Source organism: Dermacentor variabilis, chromosome 1 (assembly GCF_050947875.1).
Source record: "Dermacentor variabilis isolate Ectoservices chromosome 1, ASM5094787v1, whole genome shotgun sequence".
NCBI lineage: Eukaryota > Metazoa > Arthropoda > Arachnida > Ixodida > Ixodidae > Dermacentor > Dermacentor variabilis.
In genome coordinates this window covers 271,152,167-271,180,123 of record NC_134568.1, presented here as the reverse complement: position 1 = coordinate 271,180,123, position 27,957 = coordinate 271,152,167, and the positions used below count along the sequence as shown (strand labels likewise).

Sequence of the window (27,957 nt, the reverse complement as noted above, 5' to 3'; positions counted from 1 at the left end):
CAAGCTCATAGCTAAATGCGAGCCCCATAGCCCCACAGCTTGACTATGAGAGACACCTAACTAGGGGCTCAGGATTAATATTCGGTGCATCAGGTTTTTTTTCATGCGCACCCAAAAATGCCTCGGTTCGAAAGCATTTTTGGAAGCCGGCCTCCGCTACAGTGTGACAACCAGCTATGACCGCTGGATACATGACAACAGATTTCACAAAACAATGCTCCAATTCATACACAACACAGGCCTCACAGCACACATATAATACACATATACAGTCCAAGAATTATGCCTTAAGGGCAAGCCTTATCGCAATAATAATAATAATAATAAAAAAAAGCATTTTTGCAGTCTGCCCCTATCCCATATCAGAAAGTGGCTGCACTAACTGAACATAATATGAACATGACATGCGCAGTGCTTGGCTGAAACATTTATGTATATCTAACAGCAATTTCAATGTCTAACAAACACTTTAGCCAAGCGGTTATTTTTTAAGACCGTCTAAATCAGTTATGCAACATACTTACAAATATAATCAAACAGCACATCTCTGCAAACATTAAATTTTTTTAGTAATCCTTTGTGTAGCAGCGTATTTACAAAGAATCAGTAGTGATATAGGCCATTTCAAGCTGCATAATTTCTACCAAATGACACAGCAGTTCCCATTGCTTTGCAACTGTTGGAGTCGCATCTCAGACTGCAACAGGTGAGACAAGCCACAGACGTCACAAGATTGTTGCAGTAATTCGTGGCATCTGAAATAAAGTTTCTTAGACCATATGTTGTCACAGCTACAGTGCTTTGCCATGCTGAAGACATGCATGTCATGGATATCCTAACATATAACACATTATAAAATGAAACTGTCAAGAATGAGATCACTATAATGGATTTAATGGCATGGCATGCATTTCTCTGACTGGATATATTTTGGGTATGTGTGTCATGCCATGTACATCTTAAATGCCATGGTCTGCATGTCAGGCCATGAGATGATTTCCATGAATGTCATGACATTGCCACGACAAGAACTTATGCCAATGATTATATGGTTGTGTTCGTGATGCTGTGATGATCGTTGCATCGTCATTCCAGCTTTGTAATCTGACTCTTGCATACCATCTGCGCTCGAGCTATGTGGCATGTACAAGAAGATCCTGGCAGCGATTGAAAGGCATGTTTCCCATGGGAGAGCAACGTACCGCCTCCTCATTCCTCCCAAAGCTCGTACTGGACTTTCACAGCCCTTCTGGGCGTTACCAGGCCCCTTAGTCAAACACTGAGGCATACTCTTTCCTGGTGCACATAGTGTCCGAGTACAACAACGCTGCATGGAATTCCACCATGGCAGTGTTACCACAGCTCGATCATGGTGTGCAGCTACACCACGCCATTGTCCGAATGGCTATGAAAGGACATAGGCTTTAGGTTGTGCTACTGTATTGCCGTCAAGTCATCTGTTTGTGTCCTCTAAGTGATACCACACACTGCCGTCACTCAGCATTTAGTTTACTGCATTTCTTACCCATCTCGCACCTTCATGCCACTGGTTCACATCAACTCAAGTGTTCATAGAAATTATGCAATCGTCGTTACGAGCGCCACAGCCTTGTTGCTGTCGTCACACACACCCACCAAAGTTAATTCTAGTTCACTGTACTTGCCGTACACACACATTGATGAACCTGGTTATGCTTTGCGGAACCTCTAACAATGCTGCATAGCCTGCAAAATGATTCGCATAACATCGATTTCCCACAGAGCATGAGGTCTGCACAACTTTTTCTTCCCTCTGTTTTCTGCAACACGGCGTACTGTGCATTCTTCATAGGACAATTTACCAAAGTGCCATAAATGGTGATGTTGCAGGCAGTACGTCTTACAGAGGTGTTTGTGCGTGTGACCTTGATTTTTTTGCAATAACCAGACCTCTCTCAAGAGGAAGGGCACACAGGCCTTTGTTAGGAATTTGAGCTGTTTTCACGCAGTGGAGTAGTTTGATACTTTGCAGACACGGTTGTCAGCGTGTGTTTTATACACCATGCTTGTCCGCTTACAATGCCCAAACATGGTGGTAAGGGGCCCTTTAACATTTGATCCACAGCACCTGTACAATGTACATATAATTTAAAAAATGAAATATAAGCACATTCCTATATTTGTGCTGTCTTCTATAAGCTGATAAAGCATTCTGCCATAGTGAGTAGCAGGTAACTTTAGGTATCGCCCTGACAGACTGCTTTGCAGTTGCAACTTGTAAACCATCTAATCAAAATTGCAACATAATGTGCCTGAATGAACTGGTTGTATGGCAAAGGGCCATTTTTGCTGTTACTACAAGCGCCATTTTTGCTGTTGCATAGCTTAGAGCACCAATCTAATACCCTCTCAATCATGCCACTGCTGCCACTCTGGATTGGTCAGTGTATTGCTAATGTAACCCATGGCGTCGCACATAGCTGCGCCTTGATGTGGCAAACATGTCAACCCCTGCTACTGACATTAGCTGCTTGAAGAGGAGAGGTGGGTGCCGTTATTATTGGTGCAGAAACCTGCAGTACGCACAAACAAACAGAGATTGCGTTCATCTTCTCTTCCCGTGCCCCAGTCTTGCTTGCACTATGCCAGTAATTCCAAGATCGCGTACCTCTGTAGATTACTGTACAAACATATGTATACATAGAGGAACGTCAGAAACTGATGTAACACAGGGAGAACTGCAGCAGAATGCAGGAATATTCAAAAGGGCACTGTCTGACTTTTGTTGCATAGTTGTGTGAAAGCTACAATTTTTTTTTACTACCTAGACAATTACCCTCCCTTAGTACATTTCAAGTAACATTTACTATGGCATCATTTCTTTTGCAAGAATGGTAGGCAAACAGGCTCCAACTTGTAGCTACCACAAACGGCAGCTACAAATGTCGAACTACAACAATAAATTATGCTACATCACTCATCCTCTCTAATGTTCACCCTTCGTCAATTCAGAGGAAAATTTCAACTAAACAAATTTCAACAACCATAACACAAAAAATGTTCTAACCGCACAGTTCGTATATCTCCAGACAACTCGCTCAGTAAGCAAATAGCAAGGAATATAAAGGCAACCATTATGTGGTTGGTTGCCTTTAGTATGAGTATTTTGAAAGTGGTCATGTAAAATTACCTTGATTGCTTGCAGCTGCCTCCATAGTGGCATATTTCCTTGGCCGTCCACGTGGCCGTTTCATTGGTACAAGTGCTAAAAAAAAGAGGAAGGGGGTAAAATTATTTCAGTAATAATCCTTGCATAAAAATAACCCATAAAAGATCACAATTTAATGTGTTATATGTCAAAATACAGAACACAGGACAACACATTAGCTTTTACAATCAAAGACAATGAATGGAAGGCCCTCCTAGATTGCAAAAGTACAGTCACCAACTGATTATTCGGACAGCTTTAAGGACCCACAGCTGGCCCTACTGACTTAATTTATACTTATATGGTCAGCATAAATTTTGGACACCTTAGAGCGCGCCATTCAATAATTCGGACTATGCATGCTAATTCGGCATGCATAGGGGCGAAGGGGCGAGCAGAAGGGGCGAGCAGAAGGGGCGATGATATTTTTTGTGCCTCAGCAGCATGGTCGCTGGCACCGCCTTGAAACTAAAACTAATGTAGGCTAGTCAATCTATTAAGTCACCAACCGTACCTAAACCACGAAACGACCTCAGCCTCTAAGTTGTAAAGCATGCATTTGGGGTTCTGAGCGACCAGCATTTGTTCCTCCACATGTTTAAAGCAGTATTCACAAGGGGAAGGAATTCCTCACTTAGCAGCAGGAGTGTGGATCATGTGACGACAATGTCGTGCCTTATCAGGGCCAAGGGACCGACGTAGACATCACCGAGAGATGGGAGACATTTTGCTGCACTGCTACAAAACATCCCCTCTTGGCGGGAAAGATAGCGGGAATTTTGCTCACTAGTCTAGCAACCTATTTACACCATGCTTACAGGTGCTTGAGGGTCTTGTTCACTTTACAGTGATTGTTTTTCAGTGGCACAAACACCTGCTGACATGTCAAAGCTTAGTAATGAAGCGACTCCACATTTCATCTCGCTCACACAGGCATGGGTATGCTGGTGTGAAGAGTATAAGCTGCTGAAACCATCGGTAAACATTGACATCCTTCAATCCTTGCACAGCCTGTGTGAGCAAGGTCGCAGTGCGAAGCTCCCCTTCAAGTCGAGGGCTCCCCCACGTGAAAACCTTTAAAAAAATTCACCGACGATTATGATACTCCCTAATGTGAAATTTTAGTGCAGCTCTATACGTGTTTTCATTTCATGCGTCAATATTTTGTATATTATGATTATATAGGTACACGGTTTACATTAGGAAGAGAACGCTGTGAGTAGTGCACTTTGTTTCCATACAGATGACGAGCACTACTCTGGCGCCATATTGCAGCTATCGACGCACAGCTCGCCTTGCATGGCACTACACTTTTCTTACGCGTTCATTCCACCAACGATGAGAGCGACCCTTCAGTGCGGGGAAATCGTGCCACCAGTGGTGAGAACACCGAAGGGAGCGTCGTCACATTGAGCCTTCCTCGTAGCCACAAGCCATCGCCCCTTGCAGGAGCAGTGATCCCTGTCACGCACGCTGGTACCATGGACTGGCCTCAGCAGCTGATGCCGCAGACAAGCGTAGCCCTCCCCACCTCACACCACCCTGGCGCCCCCTCAGAAGCGTAGACGAGATCACCCATGCGGCAGCGGATGCCATGACCGCCAGCAACTCGGCGCATGCGCAGGACGTTTCCCCTCCGCTCCTCTACCTTCCGCCTCATGCTTTCACTACACCCTCCTGCTCCACTTTCCTCCTCGTGCGCTCTTCTTTCATGTCATGCTGCGCTCTGTGCTTGCTTTCACCTTTCGTTGTGCTCACTCGTTCGGTTATGCCGAGGAACGATGCCGACGCTCAATGCCTGAACAGGCGCCAAGAGCTTCGCTTTAAAAAGCAACATGGTCCCGGGTTACTTCTTTGACTGCTATTATAAATTTTTCTCACTCAGAATCAGTTCTTACCAGAGCCTGTTTGTAAAAAATTTCACCATTCAGCTAGATAATGCTGAGGGTGGGTTCCAAACTGCTTGAATGCATCAGCTGCCCATATTCACTAACTAAAAATGATTGAAACTGTCATTTATGCACATAACCATGAAAATTTATGCTGATCTAGAGGCTACCCATCTAGGCACTTCAAAAATAAACATAAGGTCACTACGATTTATATTAGTACAGTAGGCTCTCATTAAACAGAACCTGAAGGGTCCAAGGAAATACGTTCTCACAGGAATTTCATTTAGCGAGAGACTGAGCTCAAGGGCACACAAGAAGCTATTTTGAAAAGGGCAGATACTTTATTGCCAACAGCAGATGATAGGTGTAGCAGATCTGATTAGAAAGCTTCTTCTTACAAAGCTTATACTTGCTTGCAGCCACTGACTAGAATTAGCAGCACAAAACATAATTACAAAGAGAGTCATTTAGTAACGAAAATAGCCGTTTCAGTGATGCATCGACTCTAAGTAATCGACAACTTTCTTCATTTCCAGCATGAGTGCATTGTGTGGGCGTATCTGTGCCACCATCAGAAATGCTAATTAAACTTGCAGCTCACCAACATTGCCAACACAAAGGAACCACAATGCCAATAGAGCCACATTAACCAGGGAAAGGTGTCTATAACCATGGCACCAGCAAAAGCCAGCAAAAGCCGCCTTAGCAATAAAGTAGAAAACTGGCAACAAAACCTGAAAAGGAAAGGCGTAAACAGTGATGCCTGTCGCGATGCCGCCAAGATTGGCTGCTCAGCTTCATTTTTGGTAACCTTTTCAGTTCCGTTTATTGATATTTTTTTTTGCATTGTCTTATTGAAACACCAACAAGCCATAAGGCTGTTTATTTATTTATTCAGTTACCTCAAGGCTCCCAAAGGAGTATTGCATGAGGGGAGGATACAGGGAATTAGCAAAAAGAAAGCAGTACAAAGAAATTACACATTGTTAGCGAGTAAACATAAAAGAACAAATATCTAACAATATAAATAACATAATAAATGAAACAAGACGACTGTGTGAAGTAGCAAAAAAGGAGTAACAAGAAATTAGACAAATGGTAGTTGGTGAAGATGAAAGAACTAGTCTCTAACAATGCTAATGCAATACAAAACAAACAAACAAAACACAAAAAAGAAAATATATATAACTTTGCTAGAAGCATTTACTTAGGTACGCAGTAAGGTTTAGTTGTGATGAATTATGGAAATAATATGCATAAGCGTGCTTTGAAGGATACAGGATGCAGGATGCATGCTATGGATTATTTTGAGAAACAGAAAAAGCAATGCTACTGTTCTTAGCGATTCAAAAGATGAGAGGGCTAAAGATGACTTAATGCTAGTCATGCTAGAGTTGTGGTGATAATCTCTGACAATCAAGCGGGCAGCGTGCTTTTGGACTGACTCAGAGTGGCGATTAGATAAGCTTGATGAGGTGACCAGATAGGGGCTGCGAATTCCAGTTGTGGCCTTACAAATGTCTGATAGGTGATTTGTCTGATGAGGGCAGGAGCATCGCGCAGGTTATGTTTAAGATAACCGAGCATACGTGAGGCTTTGGCAGTTATTTTTTCGATGTGCACAGACCATGACAGGTTAGGTGTAAGGAGAATGCCGAGGTACTTGTATGAGTTGGTGCATGCGACGGGGTTCATATCCAGTGAGTAATTGGAAGCGGAAAATGCATTTTTGCAGGTGAATGTTATTAGTTTGCATTTATCAGTGTTTAGGGTCATTTGCCAAGAAGAGCACCAGTTAGTAATACAATCGAGATTTCATTGGAGAGCGACGCGATTCGAAGGTGAGCAGATTTGACAATAGATCCCACAATCGTCTGCGAACAAGCGCATGGATGACGTTATTTCGGATGGCAGGTCATTAATATAGATCAGAAAAAGTAATGGTCCGAGTACGCTTCCTTGTGGTACGCCAGATGTTACATCACTTATACTGGAAATAATGTTATTGACGACGGTGAAGTGCTTACGGAATGACAAGAAATTTCTTATCCAAGATACTGTTAGGGAATCTATGTTTAAGCATGAAAGTCTGGCTATGAGATGGCAATGAGCAACCGTTTCTATGTTTAGGAAAATATCCGTAAATTCTAATAGTTGCATTTCACATGATAGTCCTTTCCTAAAACTATGCTGATGTTTAAGTAGTAATTCCATTAACCAAGATTCTACTGTATAACTAAACAACTGCATATAATGTATTGCAAAATGAACTCTAAATAGAGAAAATTAAGCTGGAGGAGGAAGGGGGGGGTGGGGGGTTTGCTGCTACGGGGAACCACTTTTGCCACACCTGCCTGATCTCAATGGTGATCTCGGGATGTTATCTGCAACATGACTTAAAAAAAAAGTTGGCAAGAAGCTTACCAGCTTTGTTCACCACCTCGGTGACTACAGTTTGATCCTGAGGAACTTGCTGAATGATGGTAAGCTCTTGGCCATCAGCACCAGTGAGGACACCACCATTACTGGTCATGCGCAGCGCATCCTCAGGGACTGCTCGTATTGCATGCTGCTCCATAGTTACACCATCTGCTGCAGGAATCTGTATCACCTCAAATACAACAACCTGTAAAAGGAGCAGTGCCGGAAATCAACATCACATAAAACATTATCAAGAAGTCTTCATTGTCAAATAGCAGTTGGCTAAAGAAGTCTTCATTGTCAAATAGCAGTTGGCTAAAGTGACAGAAAACTGAGCACACATGTAAAGATGTCTCGCCATGACCCAAACCTCCTTACTTTGTCATTTTTGTCCTACTCCACATGGTCGTCTTTCCACCTTATGAAATGCAGGCGCACAATAAAACGTAACAGACAGCATGCTACCCAAGTGAGCTTCAACGCAATACGGACACATCCCACTGTTTCATTTAGCCCCATAGCTTGAGCTTGCAAAATTTCCTAACTTGCCAATATTAATCAGCAAGCTCATATAGGATGTGGAGATGCCTAAATGTAAAGCTGCATTTCACATGGCACTTCCTTGTTTTGTTCTGAAAGCTTGAGCGCAAGATTGCTATGCAGTAATGTGAGAATATTACCTCCTGCAGATTCCGTCTAGCATGCTGTACACACGTCAAATACACTTATAACGATACCGGTTTTAACAATATATTTATTATAACAATGAAAAGCTGTTGCACCGTCAACTTTTGCATGTTTTCGATGGGGAAATAGCCTGCTTACTACAATGTCCCCATGCCGCATTATCGGTTATAATGATGAAGTCTGGCTGCTGAATGTCCATGACGAAAGGTAATAAAACGCGATATCCTTGAAAAAAAAAAAAAAAAAAAAAAAGTGAAATGCGAGTCACTGCACGATCGCCTGCCACCCAAACTGCCGCCGCGCGCTTTTCTTCATGAGAGATGCACACCAGCCTCGCGTGCATCTCTCCCGGCGCCCTTCCACTCCTTTCAAACACAAATGGACCACGCCAACTGCACTGACAATGCTGCTGGCACTACTCCCAGATTGCTTGCTCAACCCTGACAGTTGGTTTTTTATTCTCTGGCTCTCATTCTGTGCAATTCTGCTAATGGATTAAGTCGCTCATGCTTGTCTTTGTTTGTTGCTTCAAAGTCATTCCTGGCAAAGTTGTGTCTCAGCGTCGTTTGACTGGCAGCCGAAACGGAAGATGGCTGATCTGCCCGCTGATCATCGGCAATGCACAACGTTGGCAGTGAAAAGAAAGCGCACTGCTACAGATTTGGAAACCAAGTGCTTCTAACGCATGAGGCAATCGTCACGAACATGCTTGCATCGGATAGCGACAAGACAGCAGTGTTGATGCGGTAGACCAGGCTGTTTCAATATTGTCCCCGCAGGAGGTCCTGTAGATGATTCAGTCCCTCATGGGCTCTTCGCGAGGGACCTTCCACTTCACTACGTGGACCACCTGTATGCCTTGGAGAAGGATGCCGGCAAGCTTCGCAAAAAGCAAGCAAGGCTGACGGACAAGCGGTTTTCTTGTGCAAGTCAGCGGGAAGTATGTGGCGAGATGCTTGTGGCGATCTCACTCTAGTGTTTCTTCTGGATTTCTCAAGTGGAGATGCTGCTGTGGCAACCTTCCCGCATTTTTTTAAAAAGGCACCTTTTGGGGACACCAAAGCGATGCCTTGGCGGAGCTTGTATGCCACTTGCCGCCCGTGACCCTTTTTTGCAGTTGTTATAGCAGTGCCATTCTTGAAACGCCAACAGCCACAGCTTGTTAACAACATGCGATCGGAGCGCACGGGAAGCAGAGTTAAACAGTTAAACGAGTCAACACAATCACAAGCCAGATGGAGGAAGGTGGTGAGGAGAACTGACCTCCTCATCATTAAAGTTTTCTCAGTACAGCTACGCTAGCCCCCATTTTGATTTTTTTTCATGCAACCCGGTTATAACAATGGAATTTTCATGGCACTTGAATATTGTTATAAGTGGGTTCGACTGTAATGACACAAAGTGAAAGGGCAAGTAAAATAATATTGCTCTTTATTTGGAATGTAGTGAGAATTACAAGAATTACAAGAAAAAATGGGGTGTTCAAATAGAAAACTTTCAAATCACAAAATTACTAAAAATGAACACTTGAGAAAAACAACCTCGGAGTACCGAATCTAATACTAACTAAAAAAGCTAGGGAAGTTCATCTAATTATTTTTTTAAAAGGGGTTGGCTTATTTATGTTATTCGATACATATAATGCCATCTACAAATGAACATCTGCAACTGAGCAGCTTGAAGATTGAGACAGCAGAAAACAATCGTGTCTGGAGTGTAATGACACTGACAGTAATGTAACGAAGGAACAGCGCATCAACAGGTGCACATCCACTGTCGTGTTTGTTGGAACAGCTAACTAATACCACAGCACCACACATGGGTTTAAATGGATGCAAACATGGTGAGATTAGCCAATTATTGTTTGCTTTGCCTAAATTGAAACAACGAATTCATTGGCTGCCTAAAGGGGAGGCAACCTTATTGAATGACAGGAAATTATTACACAGAACTATTGAGGTACTGCGGCACAAGCTAAAAACACAAGTAAAAAGGAGACAAAGAGTGCCTCTTCCCTTCTCCTTCTTCCTCGTGTTTTTACCTTGCACCACAGTACCTCGAATACCGTTATTTACTCGAAAATGGGTTGAACATGAATACAGGTCGACCCCTAGATGTTGAACTCACTGAAAAATGAAAAATTATTATATAGGTCGACCCATATCTTTTTAGAAAAACGCAAAACTCTGAACACAACACGCCAATATTTAACGCAATCACGGCTACTAAATTTTGCTAGTTAATGCCACTTCTCTAGAACTGCCAGAAAAGCTTTCAAGGACGCTTCGCAGACGTTCTCAGCGGCCCAGACAATATTGTCTTCAGTGCCGTCGCATGTGTTGGATATGCAGCATACCTTAAGGGGGGGATATGGGGATCAAAGCTAACTTTTTTATTTACCATCCGATTTTGATTAAATTTTGCACAGATGTTAATAATATCACATAAACAAAACTGTGAAAATATGGTGAAAATATGGCTGCAATATCTGAAGTACTTTTTTGTTTACAAAATTGTTCTGCTTTCATTTTTGCAAAATGCCTGCACACCTGTATATTGGTGCTAGGAGTTCAAACAAACATTGATAGCACTCCTATATGTATCCTCCACACAGTGACATTCCTGTAATTTTTTTTGCCTAACAGAATGTTTTTATATTTTCATTCTTTTGCAGCTACTTCAGTTGCATGAAAATCTCGACTGTGAAAACAAAAGATAACAAATTATTGAAGCAACTATTTTGAAAACAAAACATGTCACTGTGTGCAGTGGTGCACAATGAGTGTAACAAAACAAACGGTGTAAAAATATTCATAACGGTGGCTGAGATATTGGCTTTGCAAGTTGACCTTGGTGGTAGAAAAAAGTTTTGAGAAAAAGGTGTTTGAAGTTTTGGGCCATGTTTATTCGACTAGAAACTACCGGCCTTGTAGGTACAGGTGTCAGGTTGATCTCTTGGCTTCTTGGATCTTTTATGCTTGCTTTCATGTGCTTTTTGTGCCCTCTTCTTGCGCAAGGCATCTTTCTCAGCTGCTCGACTCGCTTGAGTCCGTCGCCACCGAGCATGCTCCTCCAGCCGTAAACCCTATCTTCCGTTCGGTTGCCGGCACAGAACCAAGTGACGCGCGGACAGTGGCGGCGGTCATATTCAACACCTCCGACAATATGAACTGTGACTCAAGATGCGACTGCATGGTGCGACCGTTGCTGATGCACGGTTCGTCTTCACGGCCGCAGACGCTCGCGCTTGGACCGCACTTTCGTCGTTCATCTCGGTGACGGCGGTGGCACAATCGGGGTACGTCGCGGAGCATTTACAGGGCGTTGCAGGCCCGGAAGCATCGGAAAAGGCGGTTATTAGTTCGGTATCATCACCACTGGCACTCAAGGCTGCAACAGCCTGCGAATTGCCCGGCAATGCGTCGACAGTCTAAGCTTGCGCACGGACGCAACTCTGCTAGGACTACTTATCCTTCGGATGTTCGGCGGCTTGCGCTTGCGGCTGCCGAAGCGGTGCTTGGTCGCGTATTTCGTCGTCCACGTCCGCCAAGTCATGCTAGAAACCACAAAATGAAATAGAAAACTAAAATCCGAATAAAGCGATGAAGCGGCGGCGTACTTCGAATATCTAACACGTAAACAAAAGGGCAGCAGCCAGCGCGCGAAGAAACGGGAGAAGCAGACGCCGCAGCAGCTCGCTTCCAGACCCGGCCAATGGGGCGGCTCATACAACGCACGTGACGGAGCAAGCCAATCGGCGGCCGCGACAAGCAGCTCTGCGACCTTCAGACTTCTTGCTTTTTTATGCTTGCTCTTCTCTCTATCAGGAAATGAAAGAGAGGAGTCAAAAGGCGAAGAGGCGCGCTTTTCAACGGTACCAGCATGGCCGCGCCGCGTACTGCCGTTCCGGAGCTAGGGACGCTCGAAAACCGCGACTTTTCCACCGATTTTCACGAAATTTTCGCTGTATTGCCTTATGTATATATTTATTTATGGTACTTAGCAGTCGTTTTCAGCGGAAATACTTGGAAAACTTATAGAAAAGGGGTCAAAGATTCGAAATCTGCAACTTTCTAAAAAGTGATTTTTGGGTCGTTTTTCCAGAGTTGATCCCCGCGTCCCCCCTTAAGCCAGTATGGATAATCTCCAGAATGGCTTTACAGCAGGTACAAGTGCAACAGAGGAAATGTTTTAGCTTGGTACTTTTGCTAGCTTTATTCGCAAATATAGGCAGACATTCTTTGGTCACGAATGCAGGTCAATAGTTCATTTGAGGTAACATTTAAAAAAAATATGTTGACCTATGTTCAAATAAATATGGTAGTTATGCACCAGCTCGACCAACATAGCACTCTGCTGGTAGTGAGCTGCAAGTACCACCTCCATGCGTTTACTTGGGAACTGGTGCCTTTGCACAGCAATCATGGCACTTCTGCAGCAGACTCATTCAGAACAGTCACCACTGTCACCCATTCAACCTGAGCCGATACAAATACTATTAAAAAATTTTAAATAGCAACTCCTTTAATTCTTGTTACCGCTAGAAATGTGCTAATTTTTGGTGTTTTTATATTTGACCATTTCAGGACTTAGCAGTCACAACAAATACTGCGATACATAAAATTAACATTGGTGTTGTGAATGGTTGTATAGCAGTAACGATTGCACAGAAAATTTTTGAGAATTCTTATGTGAAACTTCAAAGAAGCACCTCAGGCAACACGAACGGAAGTTAATATTTTGCTATTTTTGTACTATAAGTAATGGGTAACAAAAATATGAAATACACAAAATATGCAACTGGTTCCTAGTTCCCAACTATTGTAAGTCAGATCATGTAAAAAAGTTATGAAGATTTGTTGGCATCAATACTAGCTATAGCGATGCCCTACCTAAGCGGGAAAGCAGCAGCTTCACAAATGTGACAGCAGGGTAAGTTCCTATTGTACAGGAAGCATTTTTTACTCATAGCAACAGGTGCCTGGTTTGTTTTTTTACTGCATTCTTTAAGTTCAAGAAGCAATGGTTGTCAGGTCAGGGAGCATGCAGAAGCCTCCTCGTACTTGAACATTGCATTAAATCAACTTATTCTGTGCAGGCAAGGTGGTCTAGCGTGCGTTAAACTGGCGCTGGAGCCTCCACACGCTTTGTTCAGTTCCTATACAGTGCTGTACAGTAATGTGGAGTGTTGCACAGTACTGTACAGTAATGAATAAATATACTTGCAGAGGCATTGTTCAAAATGTAAGAGATTAGACAGCTAGTCAAGCTTCGGTCGAAGGTCAATCTGGCATTGACTGCGTGCTCTTGTTTGAGTGAAAACCCGACACGACGAAAAAAATCGCTAGTAATAATTTGTACAAACGCTGTCTAAGCGGTGCCTGATAAAAGCAACCCACAGTGGTGAGAATAAAGTTGCACTTGATATTAGTCGAACACAATATAAAAAATAACATTCACTTATCACTGTCTACCATTCTTAATATAGTCTATATACATCAGATCAGAAAATAGACAACCAGAGAGAAACTTCTGTATCTTTTCTGCTGCTTTCATTTAAATATTATGTTGCCAAATTCTAGAAGTTCTAGGAGCACTAGAGGCTAGTTTTGACGTGACCTCCAGTCAAAGTTATGTTTTTCCCAGACTCCACAATCTGCTAAAAATAGTAAAATCTGAGAAATAGTTATAGTTCAGTCGTCATTTAAGATGATGCATGATGTTGCTAACAGAATTTTAACGGAAATGTTTAACAACACATAGAAAAACTGTCGATCAAAGTGATCAATTTCTATAGGTGTGGTAACGAAAGAGTTAATTGAATACAATTTGAACAGAAAGAACTATTCAATTTTTATTCGAAACTTGACATATTTGCACACTCATGGAAGAAAGTTCATTCCCAACTGCATGAAATGAGTAGTATGATGAGTCAAGAACAGGTGGTGGGCCTACCTGCTGGCCTTCATTGACCATGCCATCCTCCATGCCCATATCATCCATGTCGTCATCCTCATCATCCTCCATCATGTAGTCATCCTCCTCACCATCTGGCTCTTCTCCTGGACCCTTGGGCTCACCAATGCGCATAGCTTCTGCCCGTTCTGCTGCTGTTGCTTCTGGGTCGTGGATTGCTAAGTGTCGGATCAGATTACCCTGCAGAAACCGCCAAGTAATTTTACCAACACAAACAGGATTTGCAGCAATGTCTCATTCATGCATTGTGCACTTGGCTTAAGATTTTTTAATGGATGCTGGAGATGTTTGTTTGGTTACATGCCTAGCATGTTATTCCAGGTGACAAGGGTGACATTTTGACCTCTACCTGCCGTGCCAATATCGCAACAATTGTGGTTGTCATCCTATATTACATGTAACAAGTTTTTCAGTGGTTAAGTATAGCAGCAACAGAAAATATTTGAGGTAAATGAGGTATGCAAGCTGGGATGCAACAGAAGCACATGAACACCAAAGAAGCGAAACCATGTGAAGAAATGACCGAACAGGAAAGAGCATCTATTCATCTCTTTCCTGCCCAATTGTTTTTTCACATGATTTTGCATCTTTTCCATCGTAAGTGTGAACTACCTATCCCAGCAACAATTAGTGGTATGCACACCTATGCCTATTGTGCGTTTCTATGGACAATGTACGGCACAGCTTTTCCAAGGCACATAATATGCCTGAACATCGCTTTGTTAATGTTCTATCTTTCCGGACTATACCTTCAATACCGTAAGAGTACCCTGTTGTTATACAGCTGTTCCATTTTTATAACTTAAGTGTGCCTGGGTTGCATATTCACCACAATGTTTAGCCATATGGAGACTCAAAATCTTTCCGGACTATACCTTCAATACCGTAAGAGTACCCTGTTGTTATACAGCTGTTCCATTTTTATAACTTAAGTGTGCCTGGGTTGCATATTCACCACAATGTTTAGCCATATGGAGACTCAAACTTTCAGTTGCCAGTTATTGCATTCACAATGAAGCTATGTTGTGGGAGTTCCACAAGAGCTTCTGTGTGGCACCGTGGTCAGTACTGACGTTGGGAGCTCGGTTCAGTGGAGGCAAGTAATACACATTTTGAGAGATTGAGAACGAAGAGTCGACTGACTTTATTCCAAAGTAAAAGCAGGTTTGCCGAGTGGCTGTGGTGGTGCCTCAGTTGGGCAGCCACCTCACTTCCAAGAAAGAGCAGGGGGCAATGACCCCCAAATGTAGGCAAGGCAAGGTAACTCGATTTCCCAGAAGCGGCGACGACGTATAGTCACTATACGTCGGCACAGGCACAATGTACAGTGCTGAGCCGGCACAGCATACAGGAACATGCATTGGATATAGCAGACTATGGAAGTATTAAGTGAGTACTGACAAAAAAATTTGTATCCAGCTTTTTTTTTTTGCTTTATAAGTTAGGTGTCGACCCTGCAACTACAGTATCGGGGTCATCAGTTACGGGCATACATAATGTACAAAGGTACTGAACTCATTAAAAGAAGCGGACTACCCTTAGTTATTAACAGAATGTGACTTTATCAGCCGTGCAGATGCCGGCATTCCCCGCGCAGACTGCGCTGGGGAATGCCGGCAAGCGGGTGCAGGGAGGCCTAGGATTTGTTGCCTTCTGATGTGCTCCCTACTGACGCCGAAAATGTTCTACCAAGACCTGCGCAGTGGTTGCATTGCGATTCCGGACACCGTCTCATTTGACAGTTTCACAGGTGCTGACACTGCTGTACTGACGTGCGCAGAACTCGACGACGGCGAGATCATTCGTCAGGTTTCTGAGTGAGTGAGTGAGTGAGTGAGTGAGTGAGTGAGTGAGTGAGTGAGTGAATACCGTATTTACACGATTGTAAGTCGACCCCTTTTTTAAAATTTTAAAGTCTGAAGTTGGGGGGTCGACTTACAATCGAAACCAAAACATGGCCCCGCCAAAAAAGAAGCGATACCAACGAGAGCTACAACGTAGTTACAATTTTATGTTTGCTCTATGGTCTTACCCGTATCTTTTCGCTATCCCGCGTGTTTGTTTGCTTTTCGGAAGGGGTTTTCAACATTTTTGAGAGTCTTACAGTGCATGCAATACTCATGGGGGGTGTCGATAGTTGATGGAAGCGCCGCTGTTCCCATTTGCGGCGGCACCCTTAGAACGGCGGCGCTTGCGGGGAGTATCGGTAGTTCACGGAAGAGCAGACACCGTTCGCGGGTTTCTCTTTCTCTGTTTAAAGGCCTTAAAGGCATTGGCATTGGTTTGACCAACTTTTTGACGCGCTCCACTTGACTGCCGGCTACGTGCTACTTCTATGCTTCTCCAGTCGTCATGAGTGCTGCAGGCCCACTAATCTTTCGGCACTCGTTCACAGCAGCGTTCAAGAGGGCTGCCATCCTTTACGCCGAAGAAACAAATCACTGCGCTGCAGGCTGCAATTTCGATGTTTCTAAACGGGTGGTGCGAGAGTGGCGACTGCAGCGAAGCGAAATTTTCACCCTGTGGCGGCAAGTGAGAAATTTCCCACGTGCCGAAGTCTGGACGCTTTCCGGAGCTGTAGGCTAAGCTTGCGGCAGCGTCGCTGAAATGCGTGATCGGTCCCTGCCAGTGAAGTGTGACGTGGTCATGAAACAAGCCCGGACCTTCGCCTTAATTTTAAGGTTCTGCTCCGCCGTGAGTACGAGTGGCTGGCGGCAGAAGACTGCGAAATTACGCCAACCGGATCTGTCAAAAGAGCCTCCCTGACGGCTGCGTGTGGTTGGGTGCATTTGGCGTGGGCTGCTGTTCTGCAAGATGTCCTGGTGCGGTCGTTTGCCAAATTTGAAATTTCGCTGGACCACGACGCGCTGTGGGACCGCAGCAACGATGACGATGGCAGCACTAGTGAAGACGAGTAGACCAGTGACCATGTCAGCTACTAATAAATTTTCGTTATCGAATGCGCCCTCGGGGTTTTTTTTTTTTTTTTCGGTCAAGCGATATGGGGGGGTCGACTTACATTCGAGTCAACTTACAATCGTGTAAATACGGTAAACTTTATTGTAGGTCCGGCGAGGACGCGAACTCGTCGCGCACCCGGCTGGTCTCACGTCGGGACCGGCAGGTCTAGCCCACCGGCCCGGTCGCGGGCACGCCGGACGGCCAGGATTTGCTTTTCTAGAGCGGGGCTACGCAAAAGCGAGTCCCACTCCTCCTTGATGAACTTGGGGTATGTCGATCCGCACCCCCAGAGCATGTGAGGTAGAGTGGAGGTCTGGCCGCAGGACGGGCAGGTGTCGTCGCGATACACGTCGGGGTAAGCCTCGTGGAGAGCGGACAGACACGGATATGTGCTGGTCAGTAGGAGCCTAAGCGAAACGGCGTGCGCCCTATTCAACTTGGGGTGAGGAGGTGGAAAGACCCTTCTTGACATGTAGAAATATTTAATAATCTCGTTGTGAGTAGCGGGAGCGTCCCTGTGACCGTAGAGAGGAGGGGAGTCAGTGCTCCTTATAGAGGAAGCGCGGTCGGTGAGGTCACGCGCAGCCTCGTGGGCAGACTCATTGAGGTTCGGGGGAGCACCCTCGACCGATCCTACGCGAGCGGGAAACCAGTGAATTGAATGGTTTGTGAGAGCATGTGGACTCGAGCCGCTAAGAAGACGAAGAGCTTCCTTGGAGATGCAACCCTTTTGAAAAGCCCTAACTGCCGTTTTGGAATCGCTATAGATTTCGGACCCACGACTGTCTAGCAGGGCGAGGGCGATGGCGACTTGCTCGGCGACTACGGGGTCTGAAGTGCGAATCGAGGCGCTATTGGAAGTGTTTCCGCTCGAGTCGACCACAACGACGGCAAAGGTCTTCCCATCACTGTACTCCGCAGCGTCGACGAAGCTTGTGCTAATGTCGTGTCGCTTGATCTGTTTGAGGATGGCTGCTGCTCTGGCCTTGCGTCTGCCCTCGTTTCTGCTGCACCGCCGGACGATGACTCCGAGTCGGAAGATGACGCACCATGTGCTACGCTGCCGTCGCATGCGGATTCAGACTTATCTGATTGTGCGTAAACGGAACAGTGTGCAACAGCGCATTCACAATTTCTTCAAGCCTACTGCCGATCCCGAATAAGTGCGTGGAAATAAAGGATTTTTTTTCCCTAATGTGCTTTTTCGGACACCTGTTTATTCGGACATTTCCGCAGTCCCTGTGAGGTCCGAATAAACAGTCGGCGACTGTAATTCGAATTTTCGTAGCATCCCCGCGGAATTCGAATTAGCGAGCTTTTACTGTATTCATCAATAAAACAAATTTTTAAAAATTGTGACAGAATTCCTTGAACATAGTAAAAATCATCAATTATCTTTTCTTTTAAGGTGATCATTCCAATATGTGTGCCAAATGAAGCAAAGCTGCTTAGCATAGGGCTTGTTTACAAAGCATCTCTGCACGTCACGAAAATCACAGATGGTAGTCACAAATGGCTAATGTACGTGCCGGTCAGCCTGGTCCAGTGGTCACAAGCCACGTAATGACAGTGTCTCGCCGAAGGCTGGACAATGCTGCATAAACAATTCTCTCCCTATGCACTCTGCACTTCTCCACATTCTACACCTGAGATAATAAGCTTGGTCCCCAGTTGTTGCTTCTGTCAGAACATGCAGCACCCTTCATCTTTGTCTCCCTATCATCCAGTCTTCTAAAGCGTTCAGCAAGGCGATCCCAATGCGGCTTCAAAAACTGCATCAACCCATCAGTGACACCATGCGAGTCTTGTCCCTCCCCAATTTCATTACGCTAACTTTACAAGAAATTTGACACGCTTTTTGAATTTCTCACATTAAAAGATGTTATAGTTCATGAGTTGTTGCACGTTTGAGGAATTCAGGCGTCATACTGTGGCTTTGAAGTCAGTGGCTATCTAAACGGGCATAAAAAGTGACAAAATTCGGACATATAGACCTTTTCTACAGCTATCCCAGGGCGCAGTCATGTCTGATCACATGGTGACACGTTCATTGCTTGCCCCAGCTGCCTCTGTGTTTACAATGAATGCACATGACGCCGGAGTGGCTTAGCCAACCTGTTTCAGCAGATACAACATAGACGTTGACTAGGTGGTCGACTTGAAGCTTCGGCCATAGTTTCAGAGGACAGGTAAGCAAGCACTTTGAGATCTTATTACACCTTGTTCAAATGGTGCAAGCAGTGTATACAGTGCTTGTACTAGAAGTGGGGCTAAATATGTATCCCAAACTGTCCAAACTTTCCGCTTCTGAATTAAATCAAGATCAGTGTCTTTTGCTCTTCATTCTTTATTTGCCAACACTCCAAGGCAGTGGTTTGTCATTTTTATGACTCGGGTAACATTCCTCGGTGTGGTCACTATCTTTATTTTCTGCCTAATCGCTCATGGGCCTGCTCAGTCCATCACCCATGCTTCAGTACATCGACTCAAGAATGGGCTACACTTGAGTGTAAGTCGGGGTAGATTTGTCTCAATAACATACGAGAAACTTGCTATGCCAGGAAGCGGTGCTACCCCCTTTGTCACCCTGTAACAAACGGTGCTCGTTCTTGCCGACGTTCCAGGGTTGGAAGTTTTCTTTTAAAGTTAGTGATAGAAGGCTGACGAATTTTGGTCGTCAAGGAAAGCCGTGCATCACCAAGGGAGTCCTGGTGTAGCAGCGATCAGTGGCCATGGCCACATATATTCATTCCATTCCTTAATATGCCAGTCACTAATTTTATAGCCATCTACTGCACACATCTTCCCTCTACCATTTCACACTTTGCAGTATGAATGGAGCACAGTGCGTATGCGATTACCCAATCATATTTCCGACAGCTGTCACACGGTAGCAGGGCCGAAGCGGTCATGGTTTCGCACTCGTGCACTTTTACTTGAGGCAACATGCAGTACACCGCCGAAAGGGCCATCTCGGTACTTAGAGCAAAGTACTCTGTGCAAAGGCTCTGTAGTAAAGTGTGTGAAAAGGCTCTGGTATAGAAAGAATAACACAGTATATACTGAAGCATTTGCAAAATTGTGGATAGATTTCAGGCAGTGGCAAACTAGACCTTTAGGAAGGATGCCAGAACTCCCTTATACACTTTTGCTGTCTTTGATGCTCGGATTGGCATACATCCGCAAAGGTGTCTTTTCTGCATCCTCTGGTACATTCCACGACAGGTCAAAATACTTCTATCAAACCGTACACTATAAAAATATATTTCTGCACAGGATGTATGTGTGAAAACAGCATATCAGCTTAAGCAGCTTTTCCAGGCAAGAAATTGCATACTTGGACTGGCACTGCAATGTACAAGCCTTAGGCCTTCAAAGTGTGGGAGGGAAAAAAAAAAAAAAAAAAAGGACAGACAGACAAAAACAACTTTTAAAAACTAGGCCATATGAAAAGTGCTTCCACAGAAACTATCATTCCACTCCCCTGTTGACACCTGGAAGTACTTCATTACAATGGTGATGCAGTGCTGTAATTACAGTTACTCTGCATTTTAATCCAAAAATAAAGACGACAATCATCCATCAGTCAGCACAAATTTACAATCTACATTTAGCGTCCCTTTTAACCGAAATTAATTGAAAGAAATGCTCTGGTGTCAAATATTAAAGCAAATGTAAGTGGCAAAATAGGTTAAGAAGTACTAGAATTTTTAAAGCTACTTTGCCATACTGAGTTACCCTTCCACTACAAGAATCTTGCTTAAAATATGTACAGAAATAAAGTGTCTTCCAAAAAATAACTGAGGAAGTTTAGTGCATAGTTTGGCAAAGAACAACTCGTTTGTAGTGTTACTCACCTTGTGCCGAAATGCCTTAGAGCACTCGGGACACTCGTGAGTCTTCTCCTTGGGTATAGGGGGCACATAATTGGGGTCATGGTAAAGATTCTTGTGCCTCTTCAGCAGTTGCTTCTGCCGGAAGGCCTGGTCACATTCATCACAACGGAATGGCTTTTGGTCCGTATGAATCAGCATGTGAGACTCAAGATGACGTTGAGAGATGGATGCATAAGGGCACAGGTCACACTTGAAGCATTTCTCTCCTTCATGGCTCTTTACATGTACCTGGGCAAGAAGGGCAAGATACCACCGCAATATTGTCAGTATTGCACAAAACATTCACTAAGGTAATTTCCAACAGAATCAGGGTAACACTTGATTTCGAACGTGCTGGTTTCAGGAAGGGGAATTCTGCAATTGATCACATGCATGTCATCAATCAGGTAACAAAAAAATATTCAGAGTAAAATCAGCCTCTTTATATGACTTTATTGATTACTAAGAGGCATTTGATTCATTGGTGATACCAGCAGTCATGGAGGCAGTGCATAGTCGAGAAGTACAGGAAGCGTATGCGAGTAGCTTAGCAAATATCTATGAAGATTCCACAGCTACGTTGATTCTCCACAAGTGGAAAAATACCGATCAAGAAAGAAGTCAAGCAAGGACACAATCTCTCCAATATGATTCATGGCATGCTTAGTATTCAAGCTATTAGACTGGGAAGGATTATGAGTGAAGATCAATGCTGAATATGTCAGCAACCTACAGTTTGCAGATGATGTTGTCCTGTACAGGAATGGTGGTGGTAACTTTCAACAAATTATAGAGGACCTTAGCTGACAAAGTATGAGTAGGCTTAAAGACTGATATGAGGAAGACAAAGGTAATGTTCAATTGCCTGGCAAGAGAACGAGAATTTATGATTTGCAGTCAGCTTCTAAAATCTGTACAAGAGTATGTTTATTTAGGCCAATTAGTCACAAGGGCCCCTGATCATGAGAAGGAAATTTACAGAATAAATACGGGTTGGCAGGCATTACCAATACGGCAGGCATTACCAAATCATGACAGCCAGGTTATCGCTACAATCATTACATTCTGCCGGTACTAGCATACGGGGCAGAAATTTGGAGGTTAATAATGAAGCTTGAGAAGTTAAGAACCGTGCAATGAGCGATGGAATCAAAAATATTAGGTGCAACGTTAAGAGACAGGAAGACAGCGATGCGGATTAGAGAGTAAATGGAGGTAGCCAATACTGTAGTCGACATTAAGAGGGAAATGGAGCTGGGCAGGCCACGGAATGCGTAGGGCAGACAACCGATGGTCCATCACAGTTACAGAATGGGTGCCAAGGGATGGGAAGTGCAGTTGAGGGCAGCAGAGAATTAGGTGGTGTAACTAAATTAGCAAATTTGCAGGCATAAGATAAAATCGGCTGGAGCAAGACAGGGATAATTGATCACTAAGAGAGGCCTTCATTCTGCAGTGGACATAAATAAGCTGATGATGGTGACCACCGTAATAAGGCAACTTATGTCACACACAATGCACACCACGGTGGAACAAAGATATGAGCAAAGTGCCAAACCTACTCATCAAAAGTAAACAACACTAGATACAACTTCAACTGAACTGTACCCGAATGCTAGCACAAAGAAATACAAAAAAAAAAGCTAAAATCCTGTTACAACTTGTTCTTGTCCCCTATCTTTGAATTTAGTCATGCTCCTAGTAACAATCCAAGTGACGCTATGTGTGTACTTGCAATGGATCCCAGTGACGCCTCATGTGTACTTGAAATTGATGTCAAAGAATGCAATGCATAAAATACCAACATTTAGCCACTGCCACTTCCATGTGTCCCTGCATGAGGCTAGTTGTTCACTTGAGCTGTGTGCGTTTTCTTTTTGCACCTATCAAGTTCTACAGGTCACTTAACACTCTTTCAGTTTTGTTCCATTCCTGTAATCAGGGTTCATAGCAGCATTCATGAAAAAATTTCTAAGGGTTTTCAAAGAATCCACAGCCTTGACAAAGCATCTTCAAGAATGAAAACACTATTACGTTTAGCAGGTTGAAAACCAAACAATGGCCTCAAAAAACAGCAGGCATGTTTTTAAAGAAATAAAAAGTTACATGGAAAAGGGGGTGGTGAGCTATCCCACACCAACTATCACAAACAAGGTGTCACTAACCAATGGTGGTATTCTGGACACCCGAATTCCGCTGCATTGTCAAATTTGCTATTCTGTCACTTCTGATTGGCTCACAGGGCTGCCACAGCCTCTCACACTGGCTTAAATTGCCAACCTGACAGAATTCGACCGGTGTCTGAAATGGTACCCCAGATCGGATTTGCTTTACTTTTGGCTTGCATCAAACTTGCGGCAAAGCATCTAAACAATATCCACTAAGCTTGGGCAAAAACAATATAACTTTTAGGCACTTTGTGAATTGTAAGCGTTTCTCAAGGCCTTGAAAATGGCATTTTTGACAATTAAGGGCATCAAGAACACCTACGAACACTGGCAAGAAATGGTCCAATAGTGGGTTGACAATTTCAATAAATCGGTTTATATTTTAAGCAAGGAATAAATCTGGAAAGACAGCTGTGCTCTTTCAGTGGCCTGCAATAACTGCTCCATGTTTGTCACATGGCATAGGTAATAAAAACAATACAACAAACAGTGTGGGCATACCTTGTATGTGTAGCGGTCTGGGAAGGATTTGCCACACCGCTTGCATTTTAGTGGTTTGTCACTGGTATGCAACTTTTGAACGTGGATCCTAAGGTCTGTCTTGCGACCACAGGTGGTTGGGCACAGCTCACACTGGAAGATGGGTTTGTTACCAGAGTGGATGAGCTTGTGGGCTTTTAGGCTGTTTGACTGGGTGAAACGAGCATGGCACACATCGCACTCGTACGGCTTCTCCCCCGTATGGATCCGCAGATGCCGCTTGAGCTTGTAGGTGTCAGGCGAGGCATACGTGCAGTGTGGGCACTGGTATGGCCGTTCACCCGTGTGACAGCGCATGTGCCGTTTTAGCTTGCTTAGCTCTACTGAGGCATAATCGCACTCTGTACAGCGATGTGGCTTTTCATGGGTGTGCCGGTAACGCACATGACGAACCAACTCTCCAGAAGTAGTAAAGGCCGCGTCACATTCTTTACATTGGTGTGGGCGTGTGCCTGTATGTGTGTTAACATGATTTTGCAGCGATGCCAACGTCTTGAAGCCTCGCTCGCACACTGAACACTTGTGAGGTCGCTCTTCTGAATGACTCTTCATGTGCCGAGACAGTAAGTACCGTTTTGGACTCGTGTAATTGCAGTAGTTGCACATATGTGCCTGTGTCACTGTCTGGCTCTTCTTGGGTGCAATTTTGATGGTACGCATTTTGGCTACTGGCTCTGGTGTGGAGGTTTCCTCTGTCACTACTTCAGCCCCAGCCTTATCTCCTCCTTCATGAAAGTCATACACAGACATGTCCATGTCAGCTTTGGCCAAGTCCTCTTTGCCCTCATCGGGCTGGGACACAATGAGCACATAGCTGACCTCTCCTGGGTTCGTGTCTGATGGCACAATTGTAACAGTTTGGTAAGAGTTACCAGTGTTCAGTATCACCTGCAATAAATAAAAAGAGAAATTACCAATATTTGTTACTTTAAGGGTGCCCACATGAAAGCCAAAGTGTCAAATTAATGTCTTGAGCCCTACCTGCTGTTCATCACTTCCATCATGAGCAGTACCAGGCTGCATGGCCACAAATGTGGGCTGGTCTGACGGCTGCACCCCATCTGCCGTAGCCCTTCCTTGTTGCTCAACAGCCTTCAGCAGTTCTTCAGTGCTTTCATGCCGCACCTGCATGTAACTCATATTTAGAAGCTGTCACAATCAGGTAAAAACACTGTGTAGCAGTGTAGCAGAAAAAATTCATTTCTGCTGTGTTGCCCACAATGGCAAACACTCATAACGTTGTGAAATCAGTTTAAGGAATGATCCACAACAGCTTGTCATCAATAAATAAAATGTGTAATTTAGAAAGTAGCTTGCAAAATAGAGGGACAAAAGGTCTACTTGTCTCTGGAGGGAGGGAGACCAACAAAATATTTTGAAACTTCTGTCAGCTACCAGAGTCAGTTTCAACTGACTGCATAAGAACACTCACTTGATCTATAGAATCTGGAATGGTGACAGCAATTTCACGTGCCTCTGCTCCTTGGCCCTTGCCAACAGCTAGCACTATCTGCTGGAGACCATCACTAGTGGTGGTTGTGGCTGGAAAGGCCTTGCCATCAGCTGTGGTGGCATAACCCTGAATGGCCTCCAGTTGACCGGTGCCCGTTACCGTAGCAGTGCCTTCTGTGGCCTGTTCAGCATCAGTGGTGTAGAAAGTGGCTTGGGCAGGAGTGTAGTAGGTAGTGGTGCCATCAAACTGAGCCTGCACATGTACAGGTAGTGTGACAGCAATCAGAAGGCAACGCAAAACAGCTTTCTACATTCGAGTGCACAGGTAGCTGCCAAACCAAGGTACCATGTGGTCCTCTAAAACTTTCAGCAGCTTCGCAGGTTTCGAATAATTGAAGCTATAAGCAAAAATGTTCCCGTAACTTAGCAAGACCTTTTACTTCCTACAAATCATGTTAAACAAGATAAAGCATCACATCAAGAGTCTATGCAAAACAGCTAGTTTTGTTACAGCAAGAAAGACTATAATAAACAAGCATAGCTTCAACTCAGGATATGATGGTTTCTAAGGCATACCTGGCTTGATGTTGCATACTGAAAGCCATCAGCAGTCTGTGTCACATAAAAAGTAGTGGTGCCATCGGCTGTTGTGACTGAAGGCTCAGTCTCAGCTGTGTCAGTGTCTGCGCTTGTGATAACTGCGTCTCCAGCTGTCACAGCTGCTGAAGAAGCCCCGTCACCTTGGATCTCTTTGTTGAAGGATGCCAAGTAGTTCTGAATGTCAGAGATGGCCTCAGAGTCACCGGCACTTGCTGGTTCAGGACCAGTGGAGGTCCCATCAGATGGTGTGTCTGTCTGGTCCGACATAGTTCATTCACTTGTGGATACTGGTTGCCTTGTTCACTTGTACTCAGCACCCCGCAACAAAGAACACACTCAGGTTACAAATCTGGAAATGTAACAAAGAATAACAGCAGTCTGGATGAGATTCCATTTGACATTGAACACATTTGTCAAAACACGGCAATGTTGCAAGTTCACATTTGGCAATGATTCTCGGCCAGCTCTGACCAAAGATGCACATAGAATATTGCACACACATTTCAAGAATTTACTGTCAGGACCTACGCAGGTGGCACAAAGAAAAGGGAAAAAAAAAAGCAAGGAGTGTTGTGCTCTCCATTTTTCGAACAGTTTAGTGGACTGCATTCGAAGACACCTTGCCACAAATCCCTGGCCACTCTGCTTACAGTAAGTGCAACTTGCAATGCATTCTTGTTAACACTTTTCAGTGTCGTGGCATTATTTAAATGTGAAACTGAGGTGACTTGATGGCTCTTAATTGATAAAGCTAGTGGTGGCAGGAACAGCTCTCTATCCTAACATTTTATAATGCAATGTGGTTTGTATGTGGAGGGAACACAACATTAACAGCATTTCTCACACTGGTGTAGTGTTTTACGTAATGAATATGAAGCTGAATTTATATAATGAAACAGTGACAAAACTACAACAGCACCACACATAAGAATTCAGTGGGACGATCCCCAACTTTGATGCACTTTGCTTATACCGGCGTCACACAACCACTTTTGATCACGATTAAGCCCAATCTGGATCAAAATTCCCAACCGCAATTGGCTCCCTTGTGCAGCTTGCGCAAAGAAACCAATCGTGATTGAGAAATTTGATCCTGATCAGGCTTGATCGCGATCAAAAGTGTGGCGCATGACACCCGTATCATGTTCAATTCATTTCTGTTTATGTCATCCAAGAGACCGAGGTACCAGTTCTTTCATCTTTAGAAAGACCAGGGTGAATGGCTTTGTGGAATCAGCCTAATGTTGCACAATGAAAAGGCCCAAAGGCTCATTATTAGTTTTGCTTTTAACACTGCAATGACCCAGTGTGCAAAGAACTAATGTGGGGTGTGCATTCTGGCCAAGCAACTTTATTACCCACCATGACTTGGTCATTTTGCTGCCAAGCACAATATCCAGGGTTCAATTCTTGACCACGGCAGTTGCATTCCAATGGGTGCACATTAAAGTATCTCAGGTGATTAAAATTAATTTGTAGCCAACCCCTACAGCATCTCTTATTGCCGCTATGTTGCTTTGAGACATTAACTCAATCAATTTCATCACTCACTGCAATGTTGCTGAAACATTTGATTAGAGCTTTGTTGTGTGCATTTTTTTACTGATGCTGCTATGCACAATCTGGCTAGTAAAGCTTGTAGTGTCTTTTAAGTAGGATTGCTTTGTCTTTCTGGGGTTTTACGTGCCAAAACCACAATTTGATTATGAGGCACGCCCAAAGTGGGGGACTCCGGATTAATTCTGACCACCAGGGGACTTTTAATGTGCCCCCAATGTACGGAACATGGGCATTCTTGCATTTCGCCCCCATCGAAAAGCTGCTGTTTTGATCCAGCAACCTCGTGCTTAGCAGCGCAACACCGTAGCTGCTAAACCACTGCGGCAAGTAGGATTGCTATCATGATATATAAAGGGCTACACAGTCAACTCGGTGCTCATTGTAAATATATGGGGTGCATACTATCAGCTTACAGTCACGGAAGCTGCGACAAAAAGCTATTCTATTGCAGCTTGAACATCCAGTCAGGATGCATTGTAGTAAACCTGCTATGTTCAGACTGCCTGTTTCAATCCCGGGGCACAAACTTAAGTTGCAAAAAAAAATTGTTACCTTTCTACAGCATGGTGAATTCTTATAGCTGTTTCCATACACAACATAAATCATTAAAACGTTCACTTTCTCCCTTCAACAGTACA

The 27,957-nt window shown here is 44.1% G+C and overlaps 1 protein-coding gene across 5 annotated transcripts in view; it reads right to left on the bottom strand.

Moving 5' to 3' along the window:
- CTCF overlaps positions 1 to 27,957 on the bottom strand; it is a 32,201-nt gene that overhangs the window by 1,879 nt on the left and 2,365 nt on the right. For 4 of the 5 annotated variants that reach the window (XM_075675712.1, XM_075675721.1, XM_075675730.1 and 1 more), the window contains exons 2-9: positions 25,736 to 26,108; positions 25,140 to 25,412; positions 24,689 to 24,832; positions 23,669 to 24,595; positions 20,982 to 21,248; positions 14,143 to 14,343; positions 7,504 to 7,705; positions 3,170 to 3,244 (exon numbers count right to left, since the gene is read on the bottom strand). In XM_075675712.1, coding sequence (XP_075531827.1) covers positions 3,170 to 3,244; positions 7,504 to 7,705; positions 14,143 to 14,343; positions 20,982 to 21,248; positions 23,669 to 24,595; positions 24,689 to 24,832; positions 25,140 to 25,412; positions 25,736 to 26,026 — 2,380 coding nt within the window. In that variant the 5' untranslated portion in view covers positions 26,027 to 26,108. The remainder of the gene's footprint in view (positions 1 to 3,169; positions 3,245 to 7,503; positions 7,706 to 14,142; positions 14,344 to 20,981; positions 21,249 to 23,668; positions 24,596 to 24,688; positions 24,833 to 25,139; positions 25,413 to 25,735; positions 26,109 to 27,957) is intronic. The other variant, XM_075675744.1, reaches the window with a different exon arrangement.